Consider the following 26387-nt stretch of genomic DNA (forward strand, 5'->3'; position numbering starts at 1 on the left):
GTGCCGGAAGCCGGTCTGAAACAAATGCGGTCACCGGGAGCAGGCAGTTCCGAGAACAGCCCGGTGAAGGCCCCCGCCAGCTAATGGCAGTGGTTCCAGCAGAGGAAAGTGAGGAAAGGCAGGAGCTCTGCTGAAACCTCCGCATAGAACATGGGTGCAGACTATCCTGCACTGATATTCTATGGCAGAGCTTTCATCAGAGGGTATGGGCAGGAGCAGGCAGATATGCTTGCCTCAGGACAGTGCTTAGAAATCAGTATACACTGCATACACATCTATGGTGTATGGATTCTTTTTGCACTGTATTGAATAGGAACAACAAACAAAAAACAGAACAACAGATCCGTGTAAAACGGACCCCAAAATACTGAAAAAGCCATACGGTCTTGTGAAAGAGGCCTAAGGCTACTTTCACACTAGCGTTTTGGCTTTCCGTTTGTGAGGTCCGTTCAGGGCTCTCACAAGCGGTCCAAAACGGATCAGTTTTGCCCCAATGCATTCTGAATGGAAAAGGATCCGCTCAGGATGCATCAGTTTGCCTCCGTTCCGTCTCCATTCCGCTCTGGAGGCGGACACCAAAACGCTGCCTGAAATAGAAAATGGATCCTTCCCCCATTGACTTTCAGAAGACATAATACAACCGGATTATATTATTGTAACGGAAGCGTTTTTGCTGATCCATGACGGATCCGCAAAAAACACTAATGTGAAAGTACCTTAAGATGAAATATAAAGCACAGCCCATAGATGAACAGTAATATTTCAGGAAATGCTAATGGTCACATTTTTTATTTTAGAATTACAGGTATCTTATTGTTTGTAGCACAGGCTCTTGTTCTGTACTACATTTATCAGGTTAGCTCTGACAGTTCTCTCTGCAGCCCACATAAAATAAGCATATGATACAGGAATTGAGCTGAGATTAGATTCAGGGAGATCAGAGAGGGTCTTCAGACCGAGCTGTCAGAAAGTACAGAAGACATATTTTAATAGAAAAATAATGAAAATTTTACTGTATTTGTGAGATATATTCAGCAATGAAGAAAGTGATAAATCTTTCAAATTGATTGTAAAAATCAATTTTAAGAGATTTTTTTATATTGATGGGCTTTCGGCAGGATAGGTCTTTCATATCAGATATGTGGGAGTCCAACCCCCGACACCTCTGCCAATCAGCTGTTCTACAGTAGCCCCTGTGTCAGAGATATTGGCCTTGTTGTACACGGAGCTGGTTACTGCAGAACTTCTCCCATTTACTTTAACGCTGGGTCCTATTAGTCAGACCTATTCTAAGGGTAAGTCATCAATATAAAAATCCCTGAGAAGTTCTTTGTAACTTTGAAATTAAAACACAGATATTTTTTAACGCCTTTCTCATGTAAAGTATCCGAGACTCATGCTCCTTTTCCACAATTGTTTTATAATCTCTTTGACGTGATGTTCCTAAATCTATTCATCTCTATGTGGAAAGGCCAATCATTGCTTTGCATTCCTTTCTTATTAAGGACTATGTTGCAAGTGATATGCTAACCACCATAGCCATCTTTTATATTTAGTCATATCCATTTTACATCCATAATTGCTGTTTGGTAATGACCTAAAGTAGTGCTGACAAACAGAACCAGAGTCTAACACGTGGCACTTAAATGTCAGGAGAATACAGTGAGACTTGAGAACTTGGCATGAGAAGAGAAGGTAAAAGGAAGCTGCACAGATGCCAGGTATTGACTGACCTCATTGACTTGGCACAAACAATAGCATTGCAAGACCAATGTAAGCTCATAATATTCTTGGCTAGGGTACAAAGTATAAATGAATAGGTGCATTATATTGTAAATTCTAAGAATATCGTATTAGTCATAGGGTGTGAGCTTGGAGAATATTAACTTTGCATATTAGGACCATCCAATAAAAGTATTAAACTGGGCAATGTATATATAATTTTAATTGCTACTGGACAGGAACATAATTGATTTGTGCAAGGGTCGGGCTACACGGCAATTTGTGGTCATGTGAAAAATTTGTAATGTCACACTACTACATTGCAACTAATAATAGTTGAATGGAAGGCATCACAGATTTTTTTTCTGCCAGTTAAAACCACAAAGCGACACATTTCCTTGTTTTCTAATCTGGTTTTATTTTGTGATTGCAGTTTTTTTACTTCTATTTTCCGAACATTATTATGGGGGCTGCCGTCTCGCCTCAGTTGTTCTTAACAGCGTTTAACAGCATTTAGAGATATGTTAGAATGATGTAACTGATTTATTATGTGACTTCAAAAAGCTTTGCAATGCTGCACGTTGTTCTGTGTTATAAGGGAAAATTATTAGGTGCCCGGGGGTACTTTACTTCTATAATATAAACTTTTTGCTAACTAGTGTATTGGAATGTTACATTTGTGTAAGTATTTGATCATCTCAAGTAATGACTCACATTCACTAATGAGAGCATAAACATATACCAGGCAGTCACAAGGCATGCCAAGCTTATCACAGTCTCTCACTCTGTGTGATAGGTTCGGTACATCTTGCATTAAGGTAAACTGTTTTCATTATAGACAAATTCATACTTGGTGTATGTTATACTATTATTTTGTGCAAGAAAATGTGCACTTTTTTTTATATCTGGATAAAACCGTGGCCCCTTTTCTAGAGTCAATTGAAATGTATCTGCCAATCTATTCTTTTTGCCTCAAATTAGTTTAAATATATTTGCACAAAAGCAAAAACAAAAAATGCACAACTTAATGTACACCAGAATTCTGGTAAATAAAGGCCAATGTCCTGATGGTTTATATGCAAAAATAGCCACTGAAGAATTTATTTATGCACATTTATTTTCAACTATATTTTTAAGACTCATCTCTCTTTACAGGTAAAGTTCCTACGGGTGCAGAAAATTAGATATGTCTGGGATCACTCTAAAAAGAAATTTGAGAAAGCTGGGTACAGTAGTTTATTTATGTGATTAATTATTAAGGATGAGTGAATTGATTCTAAACAAATCAAAGTTGTTAAAAAAATTAAGAAAAAAGCTTTTGCGATTTGCTTTGGAGGAATCTCGTAAAAATGTCACCCAGCGCCATTTTACTGTTAATATTGGCTGGGAAAAACATGACAGAGGAAGAAGATGTAGGATCACATGACACTGGGAGGAAGTGGCGGGAGAGCTTGCCCTGATTGGCTCAGGACTGTGTGTGGTAGTGTCTGACATGAAAATGATTACAGATTTTACAGAGTCAGAAGTAACTACTATAGTGTGATAGAGATACTATAGGGATAATATAGGGAAAGATTAAAAATATATAGTTATGTAGATTTTTTGGAATTTGCATTATAGCAAAAGCATTTTATAGTGATAATGACATTGTTATATTGGTGTTAACTGAAAGCATTATTGCATAGCACTATGCGTTTCACAGTACAAAAATTAAATTGTTGAAACAGGGATAGTAAATGCATACATAGTACCATGAAATTTTACGCAAAAACTGCATCGTTATATTGGTTGTAGCAGACAAATTTTTGCACCCTCTGTGTGTTGTATAGTGAACAAAGTTCACTGTTGAGACAGTGATATTAAACACATACATTGTCATGGCCGTAGTCAGGGACACGCACACACACAGTGAGCCTTAACTTGTACCCAGCCCACTGACCCTGCCTACTTGTAGAACAAGTCCTAGGCAAAAAGTCCACAACTGGTCGACGTTCCCTATACTGGTAAGTGCAGAGATACAATCCAAGTGCCCGCAGAACCGCAGGTACCTGTTCACACACAGGACACACAAACAAACGCCAAAGGAAGTCGAGACAGAAACAGTCAAACCAGGAGATCGATACCAACAGAATAACCAAGCGAAAGGAGGGAACCATAACAAGAGACAGGTCAAGGTATAGCCGAAGTCAAATCCAAAAGCAACAGTTCGATACACACGGGTAGCAGAGCACAGCAAGGAAAACCTATAACTGGCAAAGGTGATTGCTAGTTGCTGCCTTAAATAGGGAGCTAATCACCTGAGCGCTGACATCACCGGGGGAGTAGCTCAGGTGTGACCTAAGGGGGCGAGGCCAAAGAGCCATGAGAGGGGCGTGGCCTAAACACAGAGTCACCAATGGGCATGGCATGACAGCACATCTGGCACCGCGCTGCAGTGTCCGAGTCCCGGACTACAGCGCTGAAGCTCGGACAGGCAAGTTGGTGTCATACATAGTTCAAAAAGATTTCACAACAATCACCACATTGCTTTATTGGTGGTCAAAAAATGTAGCGTAAATTATTCCCATAAAATATTTTATTGAAAGTCAATTAAAATCCCACAATAAATATAGGTAACTACAAGATCAAATATAGAAAAAACTGCCAATAAATCCCAACAGTAGGCTAATGAAATCCATAACTAAAGAATATTTTGCCAAGTGCCATAAATAGCCAATAATGAGACACTGTCACTTTAAATAGTGTTACTGGGCATATGAATACTAGTTTTAGTGCTCTCGTTAAAGGGAACCTGTCACCTGGATTTTGGGTATAGAGCTGAGGACACGGGTTGCTAGATGGCCGCTAGCACATCCAAAATACCCAGTCCCCATAGCTCTGTGTGCTTTTATTGTGTAAAAAAAAAGATTTGATACATATGCAAATTAACCTGAGATGAGTCCTGTCCCTGAGATGAGTCCTGTATGTGAGATGAGTCAGGGACAGGACTCATCTCAGGTTAATTTGCATATGTATCAAATCGTTTTGTTTACACAATAAAAACACACAGAGCTATGGGGACTGGGTATTGCGTATGTGCTACCGGCCATCTAGCAACCCCTGTCCTCAGCTCTATACCCAAAATCCCGGTGACCCGTTCCCTTTAAGAGAAGCAAAATAAGAGAATTATGTTCATGGGTCCAGCATTAAAACATGCCAGACCAAATCTAAACTCGGCTGCCACTAGTTCTGTGTGAGTATTTCCCATCTGGCAGTTTTTCTCCACAGTGCCGGAAGACAAAAGCATTGCTGTGTGCCAGATCTGAAGGATTAAAATAAACAGTGGGTGACCAGCTAGCAGAACAAGAATGCCCTCCTTCTCCTGGTCTCCTTTGCAGCAGCCAGGCCACATCCACGTACAGTACCTTTGTCATCATCACTTACTGCTTCTCCTACCCAGAGTACTTCTACTCCTACTTCATTCTCTCACCAGCCATCGATAATGGAACGTATGACCAAGAAACAACATGCCCAGCAATTCACTGGTGTGCAAGCTTAACTCCCAAGTGGCCAAGTTGAAGGTGGTGCAGACTCTGCCATACAACTTAGTGGATTCTGCTGCCTTTAGGGAGCTGATGGAATACACTCAGCCTCACTGGAAGATACCTAGCCAGCATTATTTCTCCAAAAAAGCCATCTCCTCTTTGTACTGTAAGGTGGTGGAGAACTGTGGGGCAAGGTGCACGCCACTGTGGACACCTGGAGTAACTGTTACATGTCTTTCACAGCCCACTGTGTTAAAGTTTTTTTTTAGCGAGGCAGCACTGCAGAAACAAGCTGCTCCCACTCACCGTCTCTTCTATCATATGTGTAAAGTGAAGCACTGCCATGCCATGTTAGAGATGATCACCCTGATGCAACAAGGGAAGGCATAAAAAGAACAGCTTATACATTTTACTGGCCACCTTGTGGCTGTTGGGGACCCATATAGAAAAAGTTATATGGAGAAGTAGGATGAGGAGCTGCCACCAGAGGAGGAAGAGTTGGTGGTGGAGGAGCAGGAGGATAATGATGACCACGCTGGCCACAATGACCAATCATCCCAGTCAGGGTGGAGCTGAAAAGAACATGTACTCGGGCACACTGTCTGCCTGGCTTCCATCATGTTCTGTACCATATGGCTGCTTCTGCCACCACCACCACAGCTGCTGCTAATCCTTTACTGTCACTTCCATTTCCCCTACTACCACTACCATTACCGCTACACAGCTGCCACTACTACTACTACCACTAAATAGCCACACACACATCTACTGTTGCATGCTGTGCTGCTACTGCTGCTGTTACTATTAAGGCCACATTCACAATATACTGCTGCTCCCAATTAAAATGGAGAATATTTCCAGGCTTGTTCTGAACAAGTCACTCTTTCTTCTGACAATGTACATAAATGTATGTCATTTTGCCCCCATTAAGGCATAGTTTTTTCCCCATAACACTGTGTGTTTAAACACCATCTGCCCCTGATAAGAATCATTTTTGAAAGTTTTCTAATGAAAGCTTACACATGTGACAGCATAGTGTGTTATTAAACACGCTGTTTATTAACACCATAATTGCACTGAGGAGCTTAAAAGTAGAATGGGGGAGGAGAGAAAGAACAGAAATTCTTAAACAAATTAGCAAAAATCGATAACATGTTTTTATAAAAAAAATCAGAATCCTATGAGACTAGAGGGTGTTATATACCAATCTTCAGGGCAATTAGAGCAACTTCGATATGCGATGAATCAATTTGGGACCGTAGCGAAAGTTTGCTCATCTCTCTTATTTACAGTACTTATACTGCTTTGCTATGATGGTTTCATAATGGGACAACAAAGAATCCGCTATCTATCTATCTATCTATCTATCTATCTATCTCATATCTATGGATCTACCTATTATCTATCTATCTATCTATCTATCCATCTAACATAACTCCTTTTGCACTTTTTTTTTTATTTCAGAACCTTAGAGGAGGAGCACTCTTGTTATAGCATACATGCAAAGTATGGATCTGGTCTGCAAAAAGAAGAACAAGATATCAGGTAAGCAGTACTTTAAAGGGGTTGTACCATTAATACAACTTCTCCCCTATTCACAGGATAGGCATAACTGTCTGATTGGCTGGGTTCTAACTGCTGTGGTCCATACCTATTATGGGAACATGGGTTTGTGCTGCCCGTATGAATGGAGCAGCAGACAAGCATGCTTGTCTGCTGCTCCATTTCTTTCTATGGGACTCCTGGAGGTAGTGGAGTATAAGTGTCTGGTTATCTCCGGCAGCACCATAATGGTGAAAGGAATGTCAGCAAACTTGCATGGCAGTCTCTCCCTTCAAACAGTCACACTCCTGATGGTCGGACGCTTATCTCCTACCCTATAGGGAATTAGATAGGATAGGTAACAAGTTGTCTTAATGAGAAAACCTCTTTATTGATTCAAGGTGTTGCCCCATCTCAGCCTTTCATGACCAAGATGGAAATAGCCACAGTAAGAACCAGCCAGGGAAGTCCGGCTTATGGAAATGGCAAAACCGCCAGTTCTCTGCTGTTTTCGCATTACCCATATCAGTGAATGAGAGTTATTGAAACAGCATAGCTTTTAACTCCTGCCACTCCAGGCTATTGCTTATTCTGGTTATTTAAGTCTTGAGGGTATAAGGCTGATATGGGGCAACCCCTTTACAGGTCTAATAATCAACAATGCAACATTTCATATGGTGTTGTATTATATATACCTCCTGAAAAAATATCCTTTAGGCTGCTTTCACCCAGGTTTTTTTCTTACCTTTTTTGGCATTTATTGGTTGCTGTTTTTGTCTTTTTGCTTTTTTACAAGAATGCAGCATGCTGAAGCTCTTGGCATTTTCAGGAATTTTGACAAAACCTCCTCTATAGGGGAAAAACCTAAAAAAAAAATGCCAGTGCTAAGCCACACTGTGTGAAAAAAACACCAGAAAAAAATGGCACAAAGAATGCAAGTTGCTCCAAAAATAAGAAGAAAATGCCAGCACTTTCTCTGCACAGTTAAGCATATACAATAGCCATTTGGAACACAGCTACTTTAAAATGGATGGCCACTCCTAGGGAGAGTAGCAGCAGTGCTGAGCTTTCTCCATTTATAGACAATTTGTCTTACCGTGGACTGATGAACAGCAAGGCTTTTGGAGATACTTTTATAACCCTTTCTAGCTTTATGCAAGTCAACAATTCTTAATCGTAGGTCTTCTGAGAGCGCTTTTGTGCGAGACATCATTCACATCAGGCAATGATTCTTGTGAAAAGCAAACCCAGAACTGGTGTGTGTTTTTTATAGGGCAGGGCAGCTGTAACCAACACCTCCAATCTTATCTCATTGATTGGACTCCAGTTGGCTGACACCTCACTCCAATTAGCTCTTGGAGATGTCATTAGTCTAAGGGTTCACATACTTTTTCCACCTGCATGGTGTGTTCAATAAAAACATGGTAACATTTAATTCTTTGTGTGTTGTTAGTTTAAGCAGACTGTGATTGTCTATTGTTGTGACTTAGATGAAGATCCGATCACATTTTATGACCAATTTGTGCAGAAATCCATATCATTCCAAAGGGTTCACATACTTTTTCTCGCAACTGTACATGCTGTCAATGCAAGTTCTGCACAAGGTACGGACAAGTCCTGTAGGATCCATGCCTGGTTCATTTTAATGAACGTGAGCTTGTCCACATTGGCTGTGGACAGGCGGCTGAGCTTGTCTGTGATAAAGCCCACTGCCGTGCTAAACACACGTTCAGATAATACACTGGCTCCAGGGCAGGCCAGCACCTCCAAGGCATACGTAAAGCGCAAACTCAGGCCATGTGCCAAATTTGGAGACCCAGAAGCTGAAGAGGGCAGACCCGTCATTCAGTACGTGTAGGCGTGTGCACGCATACTACTCCACCATGTTGCTGAAATGCTGCCTCCTGCTAAGACGTTCCATATCAGCTGGTGGTGCTGGCTGTTGTGGCGTGCTGACAGAGCTTTTCCACATTTCGGCCATGCTAACTCTGGCTTCTGAGGGGCTGGCGGTGCCCCAGCTGGGTTGGCGACCTCTTCCTCCTCCTCTGCCTTCGCCTTGTGCTTCCACTGTGCCCCCTCTGTCAGGTGGGAATGCCACCAGCAGCGCGTCTACCAGCGTGCGCTTGTACTCGCGCATCTTACGATCACGCTCCAGTGAGGGAATTAAGGACGGTACGTTGTCCTTGTAATGGGGATCCAGCAGCGTGGCCATCCAGTAATCAGCACAAGTTAGAATGTGGGCAACTGGGCGGTCATTGCGGAGACACTGCAGCATGTAATCGCTCATGCGTGCCAGGCTGCTCAGAGACAACGAAAAGCTGTCCTCTGTGGGAGGTGTATCGTCTGTGTCCTCTGTATCCCCCCAGCCATGCACCAGTGATGGCCATGAGCTGGTCTGGGTGCCACCCTGCTGTGAACACGGTCCCTCCTCCTCCACCTCATCCTCCACCTCGTCATCCTCGAGAACTGTGCCCTGGCTGGACAATTGTGCACCTGGCGTTTGTGGGTGCAGGAACTCACCTTCGGAGCCACTTGTGAATGACCTACGAAATGATCTCTCTTCCTCCTCCTCCTGTGCCACATCCTCTTCCATCATCGCCAGCAGCGTTTTTTCAAGGAGGCATAGAATTGGGATAGTAACACGGAGAACGGCGTTATCGGCATTGGCCATGTTGGTTGAGTACTCGAAACAGCGCAACAAGGAACACAGGTCTCGCATGGAGGGCCAGTCATTGGTGGTGAAGTGGTGCTGTTCAGCAGAGCAACTCACCCATGTGTGCTGCAGCTGAAACTTCAATATCGCCTGCTGCTGCTCGCACAGTCTGGCCAGCATGTGCAAGGTGGAGTTCCACCTTGTGGGCACGTTGCATATGAGGCGATGAGCGGGAAGGCCGAAGTTAAGCTGCAGCGCTGATAGGCGAGCAGCTGCAGGGTGAGAACGCCGAAAGCGAGAACAAACGGCCCACACTTTATGCAGCAGCTCTGACATATAGGGGTCATTTTTAAGGAATCTCTGCACCATCAAATTCAGCACATGCACCATGCAAGGGATGTGCGTCAAACCGGCTAGTCCCAGAGCTGCTACGAGATTTCGCCCATTATCGCACACTACCAGGCCGGGCTTGAGGCTCACTGGCACCAACCACTCATCGGTCTGTTGTTCAAGGCCCGTCCACAGCTCCTGCGCGGTGTGGGGTTTGTCCCCCAAACAGATAAGTTTTAAAACTGCCTGCTGTCGTTTACCCCTGGCTGTGCTGAAGTTGGTGGTGAAGGTGTTACGCTGACCGGATGAGGAGGCAATATAGGATGAGGAAGCAGAGTAGGAGGAGGAAGCTACAGGAGGCAAACTGAAGCGCCCTGCAATCCTCAGTGGTGGAAGGACATGCGCCAAACTGCTATCCGCCTCAGGCCCAGCCGCCACTGCATTTACCCAGTGTGCTGTTATGGAGATATAACATCCATGACCGTGCTTACTGGTCCATGTATCCATAGTGAGGTGGACCTTGCCACAGATGGCAGTGCACACCTGATTTTGTCCCCCACTTGGTTGTGCAGGGAAGGGATGGCACGCCTGGAAAAATAGTGGTGGCTGGGCACGACGTAAAGCCATAAGAATGACAGCATTTCAAATGCCAGTAATTTAGACATGCTGGCATTCAGGGCCTGGGATCGTGGGTGGGTAGGGGGGTACTTCCTCTTCCACTCCAGTGTTTGGGAGATGGAGAGCTGAACGCTTCGGTGGGACATTGTGGAGATGCTTGGTGACCCAGATGGTGGTGTTGTTGGCAGATCCTCTGTTTGCGGGGTGGCAGGTGGCACTGTCACTCCAGAGGTGGAGGAAGAGGCCTAGACTGCAGCAGAAGAGGAAGCAGGAGGAGCCTAAGATCTTTCTTGGTTTTTGAAGTGTCTACTCCACTGCAGCTCGTGCTTTGCACTTAGATGCCTGGTCATGCAGGTTGTGCTCAGGTTGAGAACATTTATGCCTCGCTTCAGGCTCTGATTGCACAGCGTGCAAACCACTTGTGTCTTGTCGTCAGCACAATGTCTGAAGAACTGCCACGCCATGGAACTCCTTGGAGCTGGCTTTGGTGTGCTCGATACCTTGCTGTGGTGGACAGTAGCAGGCGTACTATCTAGGGGAGGGCTGATCCGCTTTTGCACCCTGCTCCCTCTTCTTCTGTGCTGGTGGCTCTGTGCGACCACTGCCTATTCTTCTGAACTACACAGGTCACTCGCATGACCTTGACATGTGGGGTCGAGGACCTCATCATCCTCCACATCATCTTCCACCCAGTCTTCACCCCTGCCCTCCTTGTCGGTCTGCACACTTTCGAACGCCACAGCAGTTGGCACCCGTGTTTTCTCAACATCCGACACGTGCTGCGATGGTCCTCCCATGTACTCATCTTGAAACATAAGTGGTTGGGCATCGGTGCACTCAATCTCTTCCACTTCTGGGGCAGGGCTAGGTGGATGGCCTTGGGAAACCCTGCTAACAGAGTCCTCAAAAAGCAGAAGAGACTGCTGCATGACTTAGGGCTCAGACTGCTTGGCTGATTTGCAAGGGGGTGAGGTAAAAGATTGATGGACATCGGCTGCAGGTGCCAACTGTGGTCTTTCAGCAGGAGACTTGGTGGGAGACAATGTCAAGGAACTGGAGGCACTGTCAGCAACCCAATCTACTATTGCCTGTACTTGTTCTGGCCTCACCATTCGTAGAGCCGCATTAGGCCCGACCAAATACAGCTGCAGGTTCTGGCGCCTACTCGCACCTGAGGAAGGTGTTTCACTTGTGCATGTAGCTGGCACAGATCGACCACGTCCTCTCCCTGCATCAGGAGCTCCATCAGCAACACCACAACCTGGGCCACTTCCCTTATTTGAAGCTCTCCTCATATTTATTACATTTAGGATCTTGCCCAAAATGGTTGTTTTTCTAATAGCAGAATATAACCACAGTATGTAAAGGGTGTATCTCACACGTACAGATGCAGACTAGGCCACAATTAAAGATTTTTGCCCAAAATGGGTGTTTTTTTTTAAATAGCAGAATAGAACCACCGTGTCTAAAGTGTGTATCTCACATGTACAGATGCAGACTAGGCCGTGATTAAAGATTTTTGCCCAAGATGGGTGTTTTTTTAATAGCAGAATAGAACCACAGTATCTAAAGGGTATATCTCACAATGACATATGCAGCAAAGGCTGCAAAATTAAGTTTTTTTCCCCCAAAATGGGTGTTTTTCCAATAGCAGAATAGAACCACAATATCTAAATGGTGTATCTCACAATGACATATGCAGCAAAGGCTGTAAGCTTAAGTTTTTTGCCCAAAGTGGGTGTTTTTTTAATAGCAGAATAGAACTACGGTATCTAAAGGGTGTATCTCACAAGGACATATGCAGAAAAGTCTGCAAAATTAAGTTTTTTGACCAAAATGGGTGTTTTTTTTTTATAACAGAATAGAACCACAGTATCTAAAGAGTGTATCTCACAATGACATATACAGCAAAGGCTGCAAAATTTAGTTTTTTGCCCAAAATGGGTGTTTTTTTTATTGCAGAATAAAGCAACAGTATGCAAAGCGTGAATCTCACAATGACATATGCAGCAAAGGTGCAAAATTAAGTTTTTTGCCCAAAATAGGTGTTTTTTTACTAACAGAATATGACAGCAGTATATAACGCTTTAATTTCACACGTGCAGATGCAGCAAGGGCTGTAAAATGGTGTATTTTGCCCAAAAAGGGTGTTTTTTTAAAACCCAGAAAATTATAGCTGTATTTCTAGCTTAAATTGCACACTGACTAATGCGGCTGAGGCCCAAGATGAGTGTTTTTAAAGCCACAAAATTATTAAAGTATTTCAAACTTGTTTTTAACAATCACAGATGCAGCAAGGGCTGCAATTTTAAAGGATAACTGTCACATTTAGACCCTAATTTCAATTTTCATATATGTAGTTACTAATAACATGATATTCCAGAATCCGTTACTATTAGACTGACTTACCCCATATTTAATAAGATTCAGACCTTAGCAACCAGTCTGCATAAAACTGCAATTTCACTATTCAGTTAAGATGGCCGCCACTGCCCTCACCCTGAGGCTAATCCCGCCTGCCCTGTAGCTATAGCCCCCCAAAAGTGTCAGTAACCAGAGACCTCCCCCCTAAAGGGTTAATTTCCTGCAGCACAAAGGGGTCCTCTTACCACATGTTGCTTTCATTTATACACTGAGCAGATGGCAGATCTCCTTTCCCTGGTCTGCGCTGCTTCGACTCTGCATTGTCCCAGTCTGCTGAGTGAGGGAGCGTCTGCCAAGCGCAGGGACAGGGAGAAGTGTACACAGCCCAGGCACTGTTATCAGCTGCTGGGGAGGACCTGGCTTTAATCATTTACTTACAGTCCCTGGCTGTCAGTAATCTGACCTTGCACGCAGCGTCCTCCGTCCTTCAACAAATAGACCGACCATGCCTAGCAACCCTATTTTAAGCACAGGTAAAAGTAGGCAGTACAGGGAACAAAACTGTGGAATTAAGGGGTAATTGAATACACAGTGAAAAGTTTAAATAGGGCCACCAAGGAGATATTAATCACCACAATCCAATACTCCCCCCCAAAAAAATATGACAGTTATGCTTTAAGTATTTTGCCCAAAATGGGTGTTTTTTTATTGTTGAATAAAACAACAGTATTTAAAGGGTGTATCTCACAATGACATATGCAGCAAAGGCTGCAAAATTTATTTTTATGACCAAAATGGGTGTTTTTTTACTAACAGAATATGACAGCAGTATATAACGCTTGAATTTCACACGTGCAGATGCAGCAAGGGCTGTAAAATTGTGTATTTTACCTAAAAAGGGTGTTTTTAAAAAACCCAAAAATTACAGCTGTATTTCGAGCTTAAATTGCACACTGATTAATGCTGCAAAGGCACCAGATGTAGGTTTTTGTCAAAAAAAGGATGTTTTTTTAAAACCAGATTATTATTGCAGTATTTCAAGCTTGGATTTGAATGTCACAAAAGCACATATGCAGTGCTGGAGCACTGAGCTTGCATAAAATGGCCGCCGCCGCCCACCTAACTAACAGACGGATAAAAGTTATTTTTCTGTGTCACTGGGCTCAGGGCAGGGTAAAAAGATTGTGCACTGCACCCACACAACTAAATCTATGTAGATTGCTGAGTTCAATTGGAGTTCTGAATAAACATTCTGTCCTATTCTCTCCCTCACAGCAGCAGCATCCTCTCCCTACACTAAGCACAGCGCTTTACAGTTCGGGTTCGCTTAACCCTAGTCTTAATTCCCAAGCCAAACAGGACATTATGATTTTGTAACGATTTTCGGGAAATTAAACAAAATATCTAAGTTCGATGCATATCCCATGCCTCAGGTAGATGAACTTATTGAGAGTTTAGGCCAAGCCAGGTATTTTTCTGTTTCGGACCTCACCAAAGGGTACTGGCAGGTTCCCTTGACAGAGGCTGCCAAAGAGAAAACTGCCCTCATTACGCCAGAGGGGCTGTACCAATGTAAGGTGTTACCCTTTGGCCTGCATGGCGCCCCCTCCACTTTCCAATGTCTAATGGATATTGTCCACATCTGCAGTACGCCTCGGCTTACCTGGACGATATTATAATTCACAGTACCGACTGGGAAATTCACCTGCCCAAAGTACAGGCCGTAGTGGACTCCCTTCAAAAGGCTGGACTAACAGCTAACCCAAATAGATGTGCAATAGGATTAGAGGAGACTAAATACCTTGGGTATGTCATTGGGCACGGAGTCAACAAACCCCAAGTAAGCAAAATAAAGGCGATATGGAATTGGCCCGACCTGCCACCTCTAAACAAGTAAAGTCGTTCCTGGGAATGGTGGGCTATTACATGAGGTTTGTCCCCTATTTTGCCACTTTAGCGGCTCCATTGATAGGGCTCTTAAAAGGATGGAAGTCCATGATAGTCCACTGGAATGACCAGGCGGAAGAGGCTTTCTCCACTTTGAAGTTGGCCCTGTGTGGGTCCCCGATTTTGGTGACGCCCGACTTCAAGAGGGAATTTGTGGTACAGACTGATGCCTCCGAAGTAGGCCTCGGTGCGGTACTGTCTCAGGAAATCAACGGGGAGGAGCATCTTGTTGTCTTCCTTAGCCCTAAGCTCACTCCAGCAGTGATTCTATTCTCTGCAAAACTTTAAGTTCACAGTAGAACACAGGGCAGGCCGGTTACAGAGAAACGAGTACACTGTTTTGCGTGTGTTTACCCCCTCATGGTTAAAAAAAGGGGGGAGGTATGTAGGAAGGTGCAAGGGTCTGTCATTGACGGAAGGTACGTATCACCAAGGTTTCTGGCCTCGGTGAGATAAGAACCGGTAATTTTGTGTTTTAGCGGCAGCTAGTGCTCGCTGACACTGTTTTACTTAGTGTGGCTTTAAAGCCAATCTGGGCCGGTTCTTATTGGGAGCAGTCAAAGAGCAGGGTGGGTGGCTGTTCACCACGTCCAGGCCAGGTTTTGGGCTGGGTTTAAAAACCCAGCCAGCAGCTCAGCTGGGTGTGGTATGATGCTCCAAGTGATAGTGGAGCTGTGGAAGCGCTGTGTTTTGGGGAGCTGAGAAGATCCGCCATACTGCAAGGCTGAGAGCTGAATGAGAGCCGCCTGCTGGGAGTCAGGCGCCCTATAGCCTGCTGTGGCCTGCCAGGTGATTTATGTTATTTTGGGAGCTCTTTCTGTGTGAACTAACACCAGGACCCTGTAAAGCATTGTTTTTCTTTTCTGCCTTCTCTGTGTGAATAAACACTAGACTTTTGTTTTTTCAACCGTGGTCTTGCCTCTGTATTGCGTCCGCTTACCCTGCCTACCAGAGCAAATCCCTACAGGGGGTACAATTTTTTTTAAGTATTAGGGGGGGTGCCAGAGAAAGGATCCGTCCCGGGTGCCAAGCAACCTAGGCACGCCACCTGCTGTACCAGTCACTAGCTGGACTAGCATGTCATGACTGCAACCAGGTAAATAAGGACTGTCAAGGAGCACTAAGGAGGTGGGAGATCTAACAGATGAGTATAAAGTATAAAATAACTTTTGTTATTTTATCACATTGTTTTCCTTTGCCCAATTTTTTATGATTTCGGACAACCCCTTTAAAAAAAAGTAAAAAGTGGATAAATTACAGTCAATTCAGAGAATTAATATTTTCGTAAACACAATAACGTTTCTGAATTCTTACAGGAGACTAATATGTGGAAATAACACTATTGAAGTTGAAGTGGCTCCTCTCTGGAAATTATTCATTAATAAAGTATGTCTACATCAATTATACTTTAGGACTGAATTTTATTAACAGAAGGTTTACAGAAATTAATATTATTTCTGTCATTCACAGGTGCTAAATTTATTCTACATATATCAGTTCTTTACTGTGGTCCTATGGCTGGCTGAAGGGTACTTGGGTTATGCGATTGCCATCCTCCTTTTGTGTATTTGCACGATCACTTTATCTCTCATGGAACTAAGACAGGTATAATATTATTAATTATTGTGCATCAGAAAAGCAACAATGTTTATGCAAATCCAGATGAGACTGTGTTCTTAAGTGTCAGATATTATAAAGATTTCAGCATGGATTCCCTGCCTAAGTGCTCATTCACACGAATGTGTGCTGCCCGTTGCCGTATTGCGGACCGAACTTGCTCTATCTTTTAGAGGAACGGACGGATTGCGGACCCATTCAAGTGAATGGGTCTGCGATCCCCATGCGGCTGCCCCATGAACTTTGCCCGTGCATTGCGGACAGCAATTTGCGGTCCACAGCACAGGCACGGGCTTCACACGGTCTGAACAAGCCCTAAATTGGTGAAATTCACGTTACATGCATGTGAATGGAATTTCTGGGACCTTCTGCATATGTATTTAAAAACGTTTATCTCGGATTTTGGCTATGTGGCAGAGCAGAATTCTACAGTAGAACAGTGACAGGTGGAAAAACACACGAAGCTTAGTCCAATTGAATTACAGCTATCCAAGGGCTCAGCTTTGGATTTGTGTTGAGGAGATACATGGTGGATTCCAGTCCAACTTGTGAATGGTAGCCTTGATTTTTTTGTAATCAGCTGGGCAAACATGAAGGCTTGGTGATTAGTACTGCTGTATTGTAGCACTGCGGTACTAGATTAAATTTGACCATGGGAAACCTCTGAATTTGTATTTTCTCCCTAAAATTAGATTGGTTAGTTCTATCGCTTTGCATCACTTGGGACTCCAGGGTAAAAGACAAACAAGAGCAACACCTAGATTTGTATGTTCTCCTGCAGCTTGTGTTAGGTCAACTGAAGTTCAATTAAATTTGGTGATTGTGAGTGCAGCATGCTATAGGGGTGTTCATGAGTGCAGATGTGGCCGGATGGTTGTAGTAGTAGTTATACTCACAATTTTCTAGCTCCCAGTCCATGGGCTTATGCATTGATGGGAAGAGCGCATCGGTTCTTCCCTTCGGGGCACACTCTGGATCTTGGGATTATCCTGCCTGATGGTGATTGAGGTGCTCTTGGTGTTAAAAGTTTTACGATGCAAGGGAGGGTCCCTGTTGTTGTGACACAAACACCTTGCAGTGTAAATGTAGTGCAGAAACAATGAGACAGTCCCGAAGCAAAACAGTATTTTTTACCTGCAATAAACCAGCTAATGTTAAACAGAAATTGAGTATCCTCAGATGCCACAGTTCTCACCACTACACAAGTATCAATCGGCCAAAAAGTAGATAGAGCAATCCTCCTTACTCTTCCCTTCACTAGCTGACTCTGACTTGGACATCCAGATATGCGATGTACTACTGTACTTTTAAAGAATATATTGCAACCCTGAAGTCATCCCTCTCAAAGCCAGTCATGCATATTTCTTCTGCTACATTCTTTGGACAGGTTGCTTATCTATGTTTCCGCTGTGTGCTCAGGCACCTCAGAATTTATAAGTACTTTGAAGACTGGTTACTTCTAGCGGTCTTTCTCTACACCTCGCTGACATCTGGTCCACTTTCTGTAGGTGTTCTGGATCTATTCTGGGTGGATCCACGTCCACCATAAGCTGACCTGTCAGCTTCACATTTTCTCATTTTGATCCACTTGTTCGCGCAGCCCGGCTTTTCTTCTTTCTTCTTCTTTGAGGAAAAGGACCTGTGGTGACGCCACTGCGCTCATCACATGGTCCATCACATGATCCATCACCATGGTGATTGATCATGTGATGGACCATGTGATGAGCACAGTGACGTCACCACAGGTCCTTTTAATCACAGATCATCAAAGAAGAAGACAGAAGGAGAGCCGGCTGCGTGAACAAGTGGATGAGGCGAGTTAAATTATTAATATTTTTTTTTAACCCCTCCATCCCTATTTTACTAAGCACTCTGTATTAAGAATGCTATTATTTTCCCTTAAGACCATGTTATAAGGGAAATTAATAAAGATCGGTCCCCATCTCGATCGCCTCCTAGCAACCGTGCATGAAAATCTCACCGCATCTGCACTTGCTTGTGGATGCTTGCGATTTTCACGCAGCCCTATTCACTTCTATGTGGCCTGCGTTGCGTGAAAAATGCACAATATAGAGCATGCTGCGATTTTCACGCAACGCACAAGTGATGCGTGAAAATCACAGCTGATGTGCGCAGCCCCATAAAAGTGAATGGGTCTGCATTCAGTGCGGTTGTAATGCGTTTACCTCACACATTGCACCCGCGCGGAAAACTCGCCCATGTGAAAGAAGTCTAAAGGGATTCTGTCACCAGGATTTACCCTATAGAGATATTTATATGTGCCCATCGGTCTCCTTGTTTTGTATTAAATGATCCCACTATTACTGCTCTGTGTGTCTTTTATTCTCCCAAAAAGCGATTTTATAGATATGTAAATTACCTTGCTAAGGAGCCCAAGGGGTTGTCCCACAATCTGTTGGAACCCAGCCGCGCCCATCGTTCTGGAGCCCAGCACCGCCTACCAGTTAATTTATTCACTGCACTTGCCCTGATGCGCAGTGTACACATTAGTCTGTGCCCGTGCGGACTACTGGCACAGGCTTCACTTTGTGCTCAAGCAATACAATACATTTACCATGAACGCATTTGCAGTATACTGTGAACTTTGCTGCATGAGCTCCATAGGAAGGGGGGGCTGATGGTAAATCAGTATACAGCACTGTGGAATCTGTTTGTGCTGTAATGATGATATAAAGAGTGTTTATGATTAAATGTGACCTGTATTTTTATTTTACAGCAATCTTCAAAGCTTCACAATTTAGTTAAAGCTCACAATGACATGAAGGTGAATGTTTGCCGGAGAGGTGAAGGTATGATTATTTATAAGTAATATAAGTAGAATGACTTAATATGGGCATCACCCATGTAAAAATATTTCATACAAAAACACCTGTGGTGCATTTGTAATCATATGGACGTTGATAATTTACAATAGGTCACTAGGACCACAAATTGTCTCTGGGTTACATATGTTACTAATTGACTATATAAAATATAACATTTATTGCTTGTCTCTAAAATATCTATCTGAAACTGACACTTAAAATTATCAGCTAGGTCTGCACTGCTGCTAGTGCCTGGCTTTATTGAGCGGTGGTGCTGGCTGGGGGGACATACTTGATGCTACTTGGCATACTATTTATTCGCATCTGGTCCTCTTATAGAACATGAGAGGACCATATGCGAATAAATAGTATGCCAAGTAGCATCACGTACGGCCCCCCAGCCAGCACCACCGCTCAATAAAGCCAGGAACTAGCAGCAGTGCAGACCTAGCTGATAATTTTAAGTGTCAGTTTCAGATAGATATTTTAGAGACAAGCAATAAATGTTATATTTTATATAGTCAATTAGTAACATATGTAACCCAGAGACAATTTGTGGTCCTAGTGACCTATTGTAAATTATCGTAGTAATGTGTCTCAACATATGTTAATGAGTCAATTTGTAAAAAGTACATATGGACGTTGAACATACAATTTTGCACAATACACGTTTATAGTCTCCAATGGCCAATGGAGAAGTTTTAAGCCTATTTACAGTATTTTAATTAAAGCTTTTTTCAGAGATCTTTTTACTGATGATCTATCCTATGGATAGGGCATTAGTATCTGATCAGTGGGGATCTGACACCCGGGACCCCTGCCAGTCAGCTGTTTGAGAAGGCACTAGTCCTCGCTGTAGCACCACTGCCTTCTCATAACTTTCTCTGGGCCATGAGATATCATGTTCATTGGTCACATGGTCTAGGCCAGTGGTGTCGAACCTATGGCACGGGTGCCATAGGTGGCACTCATAGGCCTCTCTGTGGGCACTGGAAAAAGTCTAAGGTGTGTCATTATCAGCGCAGGACGCACTATAAAAAGTACAGGCAGCACACTGAATGTAGGCAAGCTGTTATAGCTAAATGATAAACATGGAGGATAATCTATATTGCACTGTAGTATTCAGGTTAAATTCCTGTGTTGGCACTTTGCGATAAATAAGTGGGTTTTGGGTTGCAGTTTGGTACTCAGTCTCTAAAAGGTTCACCATCACTGGCCTAGGTGCAGCTCAGCACCTTTGAAGTGAATGGGTGGCACTGTGAGTGGTGAGCATAGAGAAGGCCACTGCGCTACTGCGAGTGCTGGTGCCTTCTCAAGCAGCTGATCATTGGAAGTCCCGGGTGTCGGACTCCAGCCAATCTGAAACAGATAATCTATCCAGAGGATAAGTTATCAGTAAAAAGATCTCCAAATCATATTAAAAAGTTTGTGTAAGAATGCCGGGAGGGGGGTTGGCACCCTCTCCCCCTTTCCTAACTTTGCTGGACCTGTAAAGGGAAGTTTACTTACCTGCTTCCCGGCACTGGCTCTCTGCTCCTTCTTCTCCTGGCCTGCAATGTTCTGCTGTGCTCCCTTGCTGAAAATATATGGTTGGATTCTGCCTGCAGACAGTCACTTACTGTAGTGTTGACCTGATCCCCTTGTGCCATGACAAATTATCATCCTTGGGTAACTGCAGCTCTCAGGCCTCCCCACATCAACATCCAGTTTGACACAGGTCACAAGACCCATTGACTTGAAGCATGGGAGACATGTCACCACTGCAGCTATCGGTGGGGATCAAGTAAGTATAACCTCAGGTCTGGCCTTACTTGATGGGCTTGCCCAAGAGGCACTCAGTAAACAAACAACCCCTTAAAAAATTTAGATTTACTAATACTGATGTAATTAAACTGTGCGCTGTCTAAGAATAGGAATCAGAGTCTTAATATTAGACAAATTTACTATTAAGGTGCACAAACTTGTAAAAATTTGGTATATTGTAAATCTCACAACAGATTTATGCCATAACTCTGGTGTCTGTGCACCAATATTTTGTCTATGCTTCAGAACTGTGCTATTTTTTTGCCAGTAACTGAGGTCACAGAGGGGAAATAGATTGCTAATACTGTTTAAAAGTCAGCCAGTGTAAATCTTAAAGGCGTTCCCACTAGAGATGAGCGAATTGAAGCTGATGAAGTGGAATTCAATCCGAATTTCAGGAAAAATTTGATTTGGACCGAAGACAAATTTCCTCACTATTTGTGGTAACGAATTTTTTTCACTATTCTTGGAAACACCAAGACTGCAAAGTGACTTGCGTTTTGTGCTATACCTTATGTGTGAATAAACACAGAAGTTTTGCTTTGCAAACTGGTTTTTGCCTCTGTACTGCATCCTCTTTCCCTGCCTACCAGAGCGAATCCCTACATAGCCAAAAGCAGGAGTGGGTACAAAACACAGAAGACATGCAAATATTCCATTCACGTGTCATCTCTGTTTTGGATCCACTCCTGTTTTTTTTTTTTTTGCATTAGCAATACTGATCACATTGTGATAACGAATCACATTTTTTCCTAAAATTGCCGCTGCACAAAATTGCTGCTGCACGTGTGAGGACATGGAGCAACGAACTCTGGGAACGAGGAATCATCCAAAATGACATGCATGAAGCCAATCAACAGCCAGCCAGCCCTGTGATGTCTACAGTCCTATAATAAGCCTCAGCCATCTTGGATTCTGCCATTTACCAGTGTACTTAGTGCTGGGAGAGACGTCAGCAGGGACAGTGCTAGAAAAAACTTCATTGTGCTAAAAAAATGATTTACAAGTACAGGGAAAGATTATTCAAGGTGTAGGGAAAGGATAGGGAGGAATCATTCCACAGCATTTATGCTGAACATGGGTCAGTAGGGGAGGTTACAGCCTGGGTAATAGGAACAATCCTATTACACCTTGCTGCAGTGACTGGGGATCCAAATTGCCATTATACAGCTCTGTAATTCCAGCAAACCGTTCTTGTTATTGGGGTGTTACAGTCATTAATTTAAGTTTATTACAAGGAAATATTTCTATGTCTTATTTGCCCTAATGCGGTACAGTTATATGTTCTAAAGCATTTTTTGGCTTGTATTACTCGGAAAATTAGGGCTTATTAGCTGTTGTGTGGTGAAGTGCTAAAATTACAGCACTTTTTGTCATGTATTAGTGGCAAAAGTAAAATATATTTGCCCTTTCAGCGGTGCAGTTATATGTACTAAAACCTTTTGTGGCGTGTATTAGTGAAAAAAAATATATATATATTTGTCGTTCTTTGCCATTCAGCGGTGCAATTATATGTTTTAAAGCCCATTTGTGGTGTGTATTAGTCGGGGAAAAAAGGGCTTATTAGTGAAGTGAAAAAATTACAGACTTTTTTGGGGTGTTTTAATTTCCTATTTTATTTACTTATTTGATCAGACAGAGAAGTGGCAAGTCCTGCACAGGAGAGTGGCAGAGACCTAAATGTTTCTGGCGCAGGCAGAGGTCACAGCAGAGTAAGGGGCCATGGCAGCAGGGGTCACTTTGAGAGGCCTGATCTCCCAGTTATGATCTCAGCTAGCGTTCGTGTCGTGACCAGCAACCTAGCGGTTCTTTTAGTTGACTCGATCTTCGACTTTGTCGCAAGTGACATCAGACACCCCTAGTTAAGAGTCAGTGGATTCATCAGACACAACCCTTGGTTGGCATAGCCCGGGAGCAGGCCCTGTGCCCTCATCTGTCCTAAACCTGCCTCCCTTCCTTTTCTCTTCCCTCAGCCAGAGAAGAATTGTATGCTGTGGGCTCAACTCCACTATACAGCGAGGTCGAGCTACTAGAGGACAGCCAGCAGCTACTACCCAGCCAAGATGTGGAGGAGACATCCGCCGCTTCCTCCACTAGGCGGGCAAGTAGTGATGAGAAGAGTGGAGTGGGAGCTGGTGTTGTGAGCAGTCAGGCTCCTTGCTCAGAGACTGTTGAGGAGGACATCAGTGACGTGCAGACAGTACTCGATGATGATCTAGCCGATCGCAATTGGGAGCCGGGTGACAAAGGGGCTTCATCATAATAGGGAGAAGAGGGTGGCAGCATGCCCGTGAGGCTGCGGCAGAGCCAGCAAGTCACTAGAGTGGCCGGGAGTCAGCAGGGTGGCAGCAGTGGGAGGTCGGGAGCCAAGCGTGCCTGGGGTAGACAACCCACTTCAGGAGCCTACCTGCCCGGGAAGTAGCGATGCATGGGTTCACGGAGGTAGCGGCGGTAGTAGTCAGTCAGTTTGTAGTGTTTGGGGTAAAATAACCTACTCGGCTGTGTGGCAGTTTTTTGTTAAGCCGCCCAGAGGAGGTAAACATGGCCATAAGTAGAATCTGTGGGCAGAAGGAGAAGCGTGGCCATGGTGTCAATGTTGGCACCACAGCCCTGCGTCAACATATGCAGCATCACCATAAAGTGGCCTGGGAGAACTGTGGCTCTGATGTGGTGGTCCAGCATGCCGGAACAACTGCTACATCACCCAGTGGCTCGCACCCGGTTTCAGGCAATCAAGGCTCCACCACTACAGCCAAAGGGAGCTGTCTGTCCTTCCCATCATCTGCTGGTCCTGATGCTCCTGCTCCTCGCCCTCCTACTCCTCATCAGTCATTCCGTCAGCAATCGATCACCGACGCGATTGCTAAGAGACAACAGTATGCATGCATTCATCCAACGGCGCAGAAGCTGAATGTGCTCCTGTCCAAGTTGCTGGTGCTGCAGTCCCTCCCTTTCCAATTGGTGGACTCTGAACCTTTCAGAGAACTGATGGCTTGTGCCGAGCCGAGGTGGAGAGTCCCAAGCCGTCATTTCTTTGCCAAAAAGGCAGTACCATCCCTGCACACACATGTAGAACAGACGGTGGGTCAGTCCTTGAGACGCACAACGGCTACTGTCTGTGTAGCAGCTGTATGGCCTGTATGGTCCCATCAGAATTGGCTTGTAATTTGGTAGCTGTGACATAATGAAGTGTATTGTCTGGGAAAACAGGTATTTTCCTCCCAGTGTGTGCTGCTGGACTGATTGGCGGCTAGGTGGGGTCAAACACCGGACTGGATCTCAGGTGCCAGTCTGGGGTTTTGGCAACACCTAAGCTGCCTTTAAAAGACAGCTGGGATCATCAGAGGGGATCTCTGCGTTGGGATCTGAGGCTTGTGCCGAGTTGGAGGTATGAGACCCGGGTGTAGGGGAAACAGGCCTCCTAAAGCCTGCTTATGGACTTGACGAGGCAGAACTGCCAGCAGGGTGTGAACTAACACCCAGGAGATAAGGTGACTTTCTTGCTTTATAAACTTTTGTGCTATACCTTATGTGTGAATAAACACAGAAGTTTTGCTTTACAAACTGGTTTTTGCCTCTGTACTGCATCCGCTTTCCCTGCCTACCAGAGCGAATCCCTACATAGCCAAAAGCAGGAGTGGGTACAAAACACAGAAGACATGCAAATATTCCATTCACGTGTCATCTCTGTTTTGGATCCACTCCTGTTTATTTTTTTTTTGCATTAGCAATACTGATGGATTACTGACCAAATGCTGACCGAGTGAAGGTGGATGCTCAACAGACAGGATACGTTTTTGGTGGGTTAGTGTTCAGACGGTTTAGAGGAAAGGCAAAATAATCAGTGACGTCAACACAAATGACTGCTGACACCCTCTCCACTCTGTTGGGGGGCTCTACTTGTATAAGCATTTAATAGAACAGGTTCTGTGGACATCTATGTGGAATCAGCTGACGACGGTGTAAAAGGAGTGCGCTTCTTGGCACTAACATCGACCTGTAAGGCTGAGTTCATACTTGAGTTATTTGGTCAGTTTTGGCCCCTGTTTGGCCCCTGTGACTGCCAAAATAACTGAAGTGTGCAGTGATTCTAAGAGCGACGCCTGTCATCTGTGTCATACTGACTCACAGTATTATTTCACTACCACCGTAGACTCCCTATGAGTATTACTGCAAGGCACAGTGTTCTACACCACTATAAAGGCTCTCTGCAGCCAGGAAATCGATTTTTTTAATGAAATTTGCCGCAAATAAATTCAGATCGAACCATATTTCTTAAAAAAATCTTTTGGTGGTGGCTGTCTCACAGTACGTGGTTCCTAGCCGCCACTACCTTTTCAGGCGAGCCATCCCCACCCTGCACAACCAAGTGGCGGCCAAAATTAGGTGTGCACTGCGCAACGCCATCTGTGGCAAGGTCCACATAACCACTGATACGTGGACCAGTAAGCACAGGCAGGGATGTTATATCTCCCTAACTGCACACTGGGTAAATGCAGTGGCAGCTGGGCCTGAGGCGGATAGCAATTTGGAGCATGTCCTTCCACCACCAAGGATTGCAGGACGTTTCTCTTTGCCTCCTGTTGCCTCCTCCTCCTCTGCTTCCTCTTCTACCACCTCCTCATCTGGTCAGCGTAACACCTTCACCACCAACTTGAGCACAGCCAGGGGGAAACAACAGCAGGCTGTTTTGAAACTCATGTGTTTGGGAGAAAAATCCCACGCTGTGCAGGAGCTGTGGACCGGCATGGAACAACAGACCGAAGAGTGGTTGGTGCCACTGAGCCTCAAGCCCGGCCTGGTGATGTGCGATAATGGGCGAAATCTCTTAGCAGCTCTCAGCCTAGCCAGTTTGACTCACATCCCTTGCCTGGTGCATGTGCTGAATTTGGTGGTGCAGAGGTTCCTGAAAAATTGCCCCAATATGTCAGAGCTGCTGCAGAAAGTGCAGTCCATCTGTGCGTGCTTTCAGTGAACTCCACCTTGCACATTCTGGACAGACTGTGTGAGCAGCAGCAGGTGATAGTGGAGTTTCAGCTGTAGTATGCACGGGTGAGTTACTCTGCGGAACAGCACCAATTCACCACCAATGAGTGGGCCTCCATGCAGGACATGTGTGCCGTGTCACGCTGTTTCGAGTACTCCACCAACATGACCAATGCCGATTACGTAGTTCTCAGTGTTACTATCCCACTTCTGTGTCTCCTTGAAAAAACGCTTCGGGCGATGATGGAAGAGGATGTAGCACAGGAGGAAGAGGAGGAGGAAGAGGGATAATTTCCATGGTTATCAGGACAATCATTCACAACTGGCTCGGAGGGTGGGTTCCTGCACCAACCAGGCCAGGTACACAATTGTACAGCCATGGCACAGTTCTGGAGGATGAGGAGGAGGATGATGAGGAGAAGGAACCGTGTCCACAGCAGGGTTCAAAGCAGCTCA

General features: G+C 44.4%; 1 protein-coding gene across 1 annotated transcript in view; it reads left to right on the forward strand.

Moving 5' to 3' along the window:
* The window catches only part of LOC122935309 (probable cation-transporting ATPase 13A5), a 79376-nt gene that overhangs the window by 40343 nt on the left and 12646 nt on the right, over positions 1-26387 (forward strand). The window contains exons 4-8 of the mRNA XM_044291075.1: positions 2878-2948; positions 6711-6791; positions 16017-16086; positions 16171-16305; positions 19055-19127. Of these exons, the coding sequence (XP_044147010.1) occupies positions 2878-2948; positions 6711-6791; positions 16017-16086; positions 16171-16305; positions 19055-19127 (430 nt within the window). The remainder of the gene's footprint in view (positions 1-2877; positions 2949-6710; positions 6792-16016; positions 16087-16170; positions 16306-19054; positions 19128-26387) is intronic.

The sequence above is a fragment of the Bufo gargarizans genome, chromosome 4 (assembly GCF_014858855.1).
Source record: "Bufo gargarizans isolate SCDJY-AF-19 chromosome 4, ASM1485885v1, whole genome shotgun sequence".
Taxonomy (NCBI): domain Eukaryota; kingdom Metazoa; phylum Chordata; class Amphibia; order Anura; family Bufonidae; genus Bufo; species Bufo gargarizans.